General features: G+C 35.3%; 1 protein-coding gene across 1 annotated transcript; it reads left to right on the forward strand.

The window, feature by feature from the left end:
• The first annotated feature begins 8303 nt into the window (after positions 1 to 8303).
• Positions 8304 to 10618, forward strand: LOC146748240 (ATP-binding cassette sub-family C member 9-like). The gene is made up of 3 exons (XM_085504974.1): positions 8304 to 8817; positions 9566 to 9748; positions 10412 to 10618. The coding sequence occupies exons 1-3, from the start codon at positions 8554 to 8556 to the stop codon at positions 10616 to 10618; spliced, it is 654 nt and encodes a 217-aa protein (XP_085361100.1). The 5' UTR covers positions 8304 to 8553.
• Positions 10619 to 10625: the final 7 nt, after the last annotated feature.

The raw sequence follows: 10625 nt of genomic DNA on the forward strand, positions 1-10625 counted from the left end.
GTTCTGGTGAGTGTGTATCTCGTGTGATTCGAACCCATGTCGTTTGTAATGAGCGTTTTTTTTATTTCCCATGTTGGCTACGCCGTAATATGCAACCACTTCCCCGTTTTATTGTGATTTTGAGAGTGTTTTCCTCGCCCGTCACGCCATGACCCAGTTTCAACCACACGGCCATTTTGCAACAAGTGCGTTACCCTCGGCGTCACCCGACTGACTATATGATCGTTCTGTTCAACTGTTAAGCTAGGATTTTTTACCGTTATTATCATTATATTGTCACATGATTTGTTTTACCTTATGTGTAATGTCTTAAGTATCTTTATTGTAATTTGTATATACCAATTCGTATATACCGAGGAAACGACCCCGATTGAAGGTAATGTATTTTGTGACGTCACCAATTCGTGTGTAGGTACGGCTTCTAGATCCGTGCCTATTTGGATTGCACCAAGAGAAATCACTGGAAAAACACCAAGTTTAGAACATCCAAATACACACAGAATAAACTCACAGGTACACAGCCGCTCAGTAGTCAACAAAAGACCACATGTTGGTCTCACCTCTGACCCAGGTGATTACGCCCTTAAACAGGGAGCACCTGAGAAAAAAATATTTAAAAAAATTCATTGGTTCTTGCTAGGCATTGAAGACCTTAAGTGCACAATCAGCGTCAACTTCATAAGAGAAACACGACCCACTTGCTAAGCCAGACTTTCTGGTGGGGCCCCATTTTTTCATCAATAACCAAATATACTATTATCTTGTTCCTGAATTGGACTTTTGTTTATTTGAAGTAATTTCCAATTCTACGCCAGGTCTTTAGTAGTTAATAATTCCACGTTATTTGGCCGTTATTTGACAGACGTAAAATGTCATAATGTTAATTTACGGAAATTCAAACACACCGATACAGATAATGAATTACAAATTTGCCAAAAAATACTAAATTTGCTATCCCATGGAAATAATTGAAATCAAAATATTTGGCAATATATTAAGTTTTGTGTCGCATGCACACGATTGAAATACCATATGAAATGGTCCTAATATACTAATGTTGTATTTATTTAATTGTAAGAACGAGTTTACATCCTGGAATGGCCACGATGTACCACGGATCCATTACATTACATTACATTACATTTGTCGCATACGACTTATTTACCACTTCCGTGTCACTGAGAATGTTCTAGAACCGTACTGTGTCTGGGTGGAATATTCTAGATTTTTTTTTAGAAACTGGTTAAATAGGTAATAGAACACTGTGGGAGGCAATAGAAGGTAATGGAACATTCTAGAAATTTGTAGTAAGTGCCAGACTCATTATGTATGCTGATGTAATGGTCTGTTTATAGACAGTGGAGGTATATATAGGGGAGTTGTTCAGCACTGAGTTCAGTTCGGAGATCTCGTTGAATTGTGTTGGAGTTTAAGTATCTAGATATTGGAGGTTTGGAGTTTACCGCGTTATTGTACTTGATGTTTGCAGAGTATAATAATACCAGTACCAGTTGAAACCTCATCTGTTGGCTCCGTGTTCCTATGTTATCATCGCCGCCAGGGAAGTCTTTATGTTACTGTTGCTATTTTGGTATTTGAACCACCACACCTGTACTATACCACTTTCGGTAATATTACGTTGCGTGTGACATCATTACAAGGAGCCACGCACGGTAATCGTGTAGAGTGCGGTACGTATGGCGATATATATGCATTATTTGTCTGTCTCATGTAGATAATGCTTTATCCCTTACGTCAAGTATTTACACACAGTAGTATTATTGGGTTGCGGGTCTGTTTGTTGTCGGTTTTGGGATGGATCATGTGGTTCGTCGTCTGGGGGAGTAAGTGACGCTATCTGGGTTGAATTTGGGGTATGTTGCTTGGCTTTGGAGAGTACCTTCTGGGAATCGCATATGTGCTATTTTAACTGTTCAATAAATATTACACAAGCCGTTTTTATCATTCATAAAATATAACACACACCCAGAGTTGCACGTTGTATGACCTAATTGTACATCAACGCAGATTGGTGACCCAACTCTACCGTCACCAGACGCGTGGTCTCCGCCCTGACTCTAACTCTTACCAACTTTGACTCTGACTAGACTGTCTATCTCTCTTGTAAAATTGCGTTGTGAGATGTATCGTGTTATTACGCTCTAATAATTTTGTAATCACGGGGAAATGGAGTGCGCCCGCTGCGACAGAGTTAAATACAATTTTGGGCAGCAATCACCCCTGTGTGCTTATATAGCCAAAGGAAATACTTTTATATATTTTTAGATGTATCTCAGACAGGTGACATGGTACTTTTCCCAACATGCAGTGACCTCACTCCAGTTAAATCTATGGGAGTGTAACGTTCAACTCAGAAAATTATTAATACACATCAATCAAACAATTTGGAAAAATACAGAACTTGTAAAATGTACATTAAATAAATAAAAGGAGAATCTGGGTGATCAATTAATTACATAAATGAAATTAAATAAACGTATGGAGGGAAACTACAATAGCACAACATTTAAAAAAAAAAAAAAAAAAAAAATATTACGTGTATAAAATAAACGTTCAATTCAATACATATAAAACGTGTGACAAATAAACACTCTATTTAGGTATATGAAGAACACGGTGGAATATATAGATTTCCAAACTTATTTATTGATTTATTGATGTTAGACTTTCTTCGGAATTCGTGTCAACAGGACATTTGAATATTTTTATTTTTAAAAAAGAATTTCAATAATCCGCTATTTTCGTATTATAATTATTTTGCTGGTGGGCAGCGTGAGAGAAAAACAACATAACGTTCCTTGGTGCTCTCGTGTGGCAGATATGTACGGTGTGTTACTCAGAAAGCTGGAGTTATCAGCCACGCTATTCACAAAACAATCAATTATCAATGTCACAGGATTACCAGGTAATTTTGAGTCAAATAATTTCAATTAGAACATATTATGTGCATGCCCAATCCATAGGTCAAAAGAGCATAGTGCGAGATTTGTACAATCGACCGAGTGTTTGTACAAATTCAGGCTAAGCCTAGATATATTTCCGGCAATTTAAATGGTCAATAATAACAAGACACGTTAATTTTATCATTTACGTTACTGTTATAGTCTTTGCATTATACATCTAAAACATATATTTTTATATACATATAAAATTGAAAAAAAAAGCTTGGATTTGTTTTCATTTAATATATACAACAATTATTTCTCTGAAAAGCTTCGCAAATGTTTTGTAAATGGCGTGAATTATGTGTATGTATATGTGTATTTTAAAACTGTGTACGAAATTACTATGGCACGTAACTAAAAAAAAGACGAATATTTTTTTTATAAAATATGTTCAAAATGTGTAAAATGATGCACCTGTATTACAGAAAAAAATGTAATAAATGTATAATTGCACTAACACATTCTTGGCACCCAGTTAACATTTCAACATGCAAATCATCGAATGAAAATTAGTTATATAAATGATTATAAATAATTAATTAAAATGAACATTAGATTAGATAATAATAACAGGTTGTTGGAAAGCCAATAATGCGTTACTTGAGTGTAGTGAATGTGCTTGCTTTAGAATCAAAGTCATGGTTTTAACTATTTCATTGATGATGTCACTGATTGATTCAATATACTGGAATTACCCGGAAATCAGGCTGTATGCATGTGTTTTATGTGCACGTGCCTTGTTACTGCATAACTGAAGGAAGAGTTGTATGCAGTTATAATTTAATTTGAGAACCCAGGTGACATGATTGGTATTTTTTTAATGAACAAGGCTAGCATGTGAGGACAATAGGGATTTATTATTCACGGGATTATTAAAGAGCGGTGATCGTCGCGCTGCGCATGTACGACATTTGTGTTGGTAAACATTGATTTTCCCACAATCCAATGTGCTCTTCTGACGGCAATCGCGGGTACGAGTTTTTACTTACACTTTAACGTCTACATTTTTACTGCTGCCACTTCTGCATGGTTTCATAGTTGGCAATTGACCAAATTTGGAGCACAGTTGATTTTGAGACTTCCTGTTCCCGGATACTTTCTAGTGCTTCACGGGGAATTTCGATTGATTGCAAGCATGACCTATCGGTACAAAGGACACAGTTCCAGGTAAAATTTGCTTGGGAAAAAAACATGGCGGATATTTTTTAGCATCCAGATCATTTATTTACCTCTAAGTTGAATTTGACTTCGATTTAGTAAGAAACCAATGAATTCATTTTATGTAATTTATTATGACTGAGTAATAAACAATGTAATATCTGCATTCATAAACTTTTTTTCGCTGATCAAGCGTAGGTGCAGTCTATTGCAATACCATTACTGTTGACATCAAATATTAGTTTATTTTACAATAATTACGTGATTATTTTACGTAAAATGTGATATTCAAGTCTACCACAATCACCAGCCCTCATAGCAATGGTAGCATTACAGGTGTCTAGTTCAATTATTAATTATTTGTATATATTATCAATATTTACTACATATACTCATACAATGTTTTTTTTTATGATTTTGTTTTTCAGATCCTATGAATTCCAGTTCATTATGTTGTGGCAATCTGGTTTACGTTCAACGTGTACAAATAATAATCCATATTTCATTCATAGTAATAGCTTCTGCTATTACGATTGCTCTGAAATACTTCACCACATTACGTTTCCATGACTACAAGTTCCTGATACGTTATCCTGGACACACGTTCAAATGGACAATATCGGGAGTACTCTCAGTCGTACTATTCTTTAGTATAGCTGAAGGAATCCTTACTGATTCATCAAGACATGGCACCACCAATCCATACTTGTATGTTCCACAAATGTTGTCACTGACCAGTGTAATAATTAGTTTGGTGTATTACCATCATATGGAGTACTGGGATCGACCTCACCTTATTTGGTTGCTGTTACTTTACTGGATCATGACTATTATTGGAGAAGTATTATCAATATTTAGAGTGACACAGTCGATTGGTTTTGATGGCAGTATCATGAGATTAGATACTGGTATTGTTGTTATTATTTTATATTCTTGCTGTGCGGTAATTGAAATTAACGTACTTCGTGAAAAGGTAAGCATTCGGGTATAATTATTGCCATAAAATAATGATGTCCCTGTATTTGCAAAAGCGACTGTAAATGCCACACCATGGACCGTGTACGCTTAGACCAGAACCTGGTTTTATTGGGGACAGGGCGAAATATTCACTTGTAATTTGGATTTTTTGTCTTTTCCAATTGGTATAAGAGCTAATGGTATATCATGGAATATGTTAAGTGAGGTAAAAAACAATTAATCGCACATAAAAAAAATACTACATGCATCGTCTGTAGACTCTTAAAGGTGCAGTTTGCTCGTACAGCACCCAGCTTTAGTTGGAACGTGATGTTGGATCTACATTGGATAGTGTTTGAAACTTTGAATCAACGTTGATTTGTTAAAGCCACATCAATGCATTAATGCCAATTTTAATTTCCCAGCACAGAATCAATATAAAACTAGAACACTGAATCAAAGTTTTTTTAGTTTTTTTTTTTAAGATATATTTTTGTGTTGTTATTCCAGGCAGCAGTTCTGGACATTGAACGTCATTGTTGTCTTTCTTGATTTTTTATGTACAAATTTCAAGTGCAAGTGCTGACATATACTGTATTTTAACCACAAAAACCATATTCATCTCTGGGACTACATGAAAAAAGCAATTTGGCCATCTTTCTGTCAAATGGAAATTTGATACGCGACCCCGGCACAAGCATTAGCGGACCAAATTGGTATCCGTTAGAAAAAGTATCCCGCCCAGGGAATTGGCCTTCCCATTGAGTCTGCAGCACACTCACCAATCACAATCCCCAGTATGATTTGAACGATCATAAGTCTGATGCAACAACCAATACGCTATCAGTGAATCAAAATAAACCTTCTGTGTGTGACGTCAGATCAACTTTATTCTATTTAGGTCAATGTTGATTTAATTCTAGTAATGCCATCAATCCTTAACAAACCCATGTATTAGTCGTGTCTGTTATACCTCAAACAGTACTTTATTAATCATTGTGAAATATACATTAGAGACATAATATCATATAAACAAGCAAGACGGGATTTTGTCATTGTCATGAAACTGTAAGGTCGTCTCTGATTGGCTTCTTCGTTAGATAACTATTTCGATTTCAGAACGCCGCAAAAATGTTCTTCGAGTAATTAGCTAGGTGTTCGTATGTAAGTGATCTTTCCAAACACCAACGACGATTTCGGCCAAATTGTGTTTGGTTGGTGGGCTTACTGTTTCAAGCCGTATTCAAGATGGCGGCCCCCATATAATAAATATCGGTAATTGTATTTATTTTATTATCACGTGTACGCCAGCTGACTGTTATGTGATACCACAGACCATCTCATAGATAGAAGCCGAGTGTTCATATTCGGTATAACCTATGCATTTATGATTTCTCCTGGACCAGTTCACAACCACCAGCAGAGCAAACACTTTAATGGAACGGTAGATTGATTTTTTACCAATATTGCTTGCATATTAATGACGTGATTATTAAGAATTTATTTTCTACAAACAGCCTGTAATTACATAATGCAAGGTCGGAGTTCTACTTACAGAGGGCGCAAGATATTTACATACACCTAACTCCCGCACCAGGTAGGTAATTACCGAGGGACTTTGCAACATCCCGAGACACTTTCCTAGACACTCTAGTGGAGGTTGTAGGCGCAATAAAGTCGACTGAATGTTACACAACAAATTGTTGAGTTTATCATTTTTTGTCTAAGATCTGAAGGATATTTGAAACTGGTATATAGTGACGATGTGAAGGTGAAACTATTAAGTAGAAGATTCAAGGGAAAGATTGACTGGGCGATGAGTGTTCTGGCAAACTGTCAATGGGACCAGCCATTATGCGAGAAATTGAACGGGACAATCAACGTGACAACGCTAATATTATTAATATAAATCCATTGACAACATCTCAACAAACTACAAATCTAAAGAATTTAGAATTATCATTTCTTATTAATATTTATTCCCAGTTTTATGTTCGTATTATATTTCTCCCAAGTGTTACACAGCAATGATTATTGTATCTACAAAACAATAGAATATTCCAACCACCCCTCCCTCGTGGCCAAACATTAAAAACATTACGCGTCCGGTGTTTTGATTAACTGTCACGTAGGTGTGTATGTAACTTTATTGCGTCTACAACGGTCATTGGAGTGTCTAGGAAAGTGTCTGGGAACGTTGCAAAGTCTCACGGTAATTGCCTTCCGGTTGCGGGAGTCAGATGTATATAAATATCTTGCGCCCTCTGTAAACATAACAGTTAAAAACTCTTCGATGTTTCTTGATATTAGTTTATACTAGGTTACTTGCGAAAATTCGGCATATTCGTTAATTGGAGTATTGTTCTTTTGCATAACGCTCCAAAATGTATTCATGATGCTAGGAACGAGCTTTAAAAACGTGACTAATACAAGAAAAAATAATTCGTGATAATAAATGTGAATAAATCGTACCCTTGCCGTACATAAACAATGTAGGATGTAGTTTTGATTTCCAGTTACATGAAGTCCGATATTTATTTATTTATTTATTTCATCGTACTCTGAATCCACAAATTAACACTTTTTGGTAATCTTGCGTGTAATATCCTGTAATTGAACTGAACACTATCGAATTATTGATTTTATGATTTCACTTTGAAAATATGCCCAAATGTGCACCCAAATGTCACTGCGTTTCAAATTAAAGTTTTTGTAAACATGCCATAAATCAATTCCAATGCTTTGAATTGACAACTAGTCAATTTAGTTTTGGTATACCATTTTGTATGTCACTGTTATTTAGGAGCTATTAATTAGTGTCGCCATATGTAAACATATTTGGTGTTGGTATTTTCAAAGCCCACAGCATGCAATGCAATGCACGGTGTATCATTGAGTCAGAAAATAAACATTGTTCATGTTGTGATTTTGACTTGACAGTCCGCAGAATCAGACCATGTAACTAATATATGTTTCGGTGCTTTATCTTAATGGCCGCATAGTAAAGACTACTGTTATTTTCATTTAATATCAATTCAAAGTTGATTTACGTGCAGATCGCAATTTGAGTATGCACAGTGTCATCCAAAAATAATTGTGAATAGTTTATATTTGTTCTTTGTAAGGTTGGTCGTTATAATGCTCTGGAAGGTTCATGACTGGAACATCTGTATAACAGTTAATATATTTATTATCATCTTTGTGCAGAACAACACAATTCATGAAACAATTGCAAGTTGATGTATGGAATGTAGCTTTGATCTCTGATACAAATAGGCAATATTTGTTTATACTAATCCCAGATTTTTTAAATATTTCATTATGGCGTATTATTGTCCGAAATGGGTCACGTGAGACAAACATGTGACCAAACGATTTCAAAATGCATACCCGTCAAAACAAAATATAATTATCTGGTAAATCAACTATCAATGATGTATTTGTCTCTCTGAATCATCAACTACTCTCTACTATGCCAAATCACTGTTACATTTTGGTTATACAGATATTTAGTCTAGAAGACAAGGGAATCCCAAAGGACATCGTGAAAACCAATTTATTTTTCATGCAGTCATATGCAAACTGTCTTTCAAACACAACTCAATGGTGGGTAAACTGGTTAGTGTCATTGTCGCACAGACGAACAATCGAAGTAGACGACCTGGGATGCTTGCCTGGGGAGTTTGAGGGAAAACATACAATACAAAAGTTTAACAAAGCATACCTTTGTGAACAGGTATGGATATTTATATAACTTTGGTTGCTATTTATATGTTTGCACTGTATGTGTGTTAATACATCAGTTCAAATAAATAATAATACAACTAGACTGGCATACACATGACAACTTCGACAAAATATAATGCGGTTAAAAACGCGACAGGAAGATATAAAGTACTCGTAAAACACGTATGATATGCTCATTTCATTCTGTTGCACGTGTGGCACTCGCCAATTTTTAGCTGTGACAATGGTATTTGGGCAATTGTTCGTCAAGCACGTGCTGTGGGACTATTCCATGTTCACATATTTTGCAAATAAGGCAACTAGGTCTTTATTTGGTGAATATAGAGAGGGGTTCATATCGCGTCATTAACTTCTCATGTGTGATATATGCTCTCGGAAATTCATAAGCCAAAATTTGTGGAAGATTGGAACATCTGAATATCTCAGTGCAGAACACCATAAAATAATTGTTGTTTTTAATGGAATGTATTTTGATATCCGACACAAATAATTATTATTTGTTTATACAAATCCTAGATATGCTAATATTTCATAATGGCGTATCATTGTCCGAAATGGCTCACATGACACAAACATAAATATGAAAAAACAAATGATGGTATTTCTAATCCTTATCCCGCGCTTATTCATGTATAATGTATTTCGATCTCATGATCATTACAAAATCATTTTACAATAATGACTCATTTTAATCCCCTGTTCAGCTTTCTTAAAAATAATATAATTGTTGTTTACAGAGGAGATGTGGTAAGCTTGTCCCTTCTCTTTGGAATGTATGTTGGCGTGCTCACTATGTCCAAATAATAGTAATTACTCTGGCACGAATAATGCATATTGCACTAACGCTCGTCGGTCCAGCCAGTATTAAGGGTATAGTTACATATGCTACACAGTACTACAATAATGATATCAAGTCATATGTAAGTACATTCTAATATTCATTGCATCTAACCCATTAACTAGTTACACCAGGCGACATTGTGAACGTTCGTATCTCGACAATAATGTATACACAGATTTAAATGTTTATCACGGAAACTTAAAAAGCATATTTCCCAGTTTTAACAAATTAAATCATGAATATTAATTAGATTTTTGTGAATACTGTGTATCGTATGTGTAACTGCTACGGATAGTATGGCACGAACGTGACCACGAAAAAAGACCAAGATTAGTTAACATGAAGTAGGGTTGCTGTTTACACGATCCGTAACATTTGAGAACAAATTTTGGATACTATTATCTTAGTATTAGTGTGTTTGGCGTTTCGTGGTCGTTCTGCCAGTAGTCATAAGCTACTACGGTCTATATGGCTTTTTGACATTATATTTGAAATGAAGTGTCCATAATTACGTGATAATAGGGCTCGGAAAAGGATGAACACCCAAATAATGTTATCATACAATGATTGACCGGTGCGTTTTCCTTTACTACCTACATAACCATATACCATATAATGTCAAAAAAATACCACAAAACATTGCATAAGTAAATCGCAGACCGTCTGTGAACCAGTGTATTATTAAGGCAATTATAAAATTTACAATAATCAAAATAATAAACCGTCTCAATTTTTTATATAGAGTTCCCCTTTTGTTACTGTTGCTGATTTTTTCTCGAATGGTTTTATTCTTATCCTCTTGGTTTGGATGGGACTCGTCGTGAGAAATATACTATGGGTGTACTCGTTTGGTGCGTCTGTTGATGCTGGTATACAATTGAAAACAGCATTTCAGGCAAGCCTGTTACGCATATATTTATATGACTGGTTAATGTATGTATGTGTTTGACTTATTC

Source organism: Saccoglossus kowalevskii, chromosome 2 (genome assembly GCF_978046115.1).
Source record: "Saccoglossus kowalevskii chromosome 2, keSacKowa6.1, whole genome shotgun sequence".
Classification (NCBI taxonomy): Eukaryota; Metazoa; Hemichordata; class Enteropneusta; family Harrimaniidae; genus Saccoglossus; species Saccoglossus kowalevskii.

Bases quoted from the DNA above. Each gene is read 5' to 3' on its own strand.
- LOC146748240 (XM_085504974.1), top strand. From the start codon at position 8,554: ATGCCAAATCACTGTTACATTTTGGTTATACAGATATTTAGTCTAGAA. The intron at 8,818-9,565 runs GTATGGATATTT...TGTTGTTTACAG, and splicing joins AAGCATACCTTTGTGAACAG to AGGAGATGTGGTAAGCTTGT. The intron at 9,749-10,411 runs GTAAGTACATTC...TTTTTTATATAG, and splicing joins ATAATGATATCAAGTCATAT to AGTTCCCCTTTTGTTACTGT.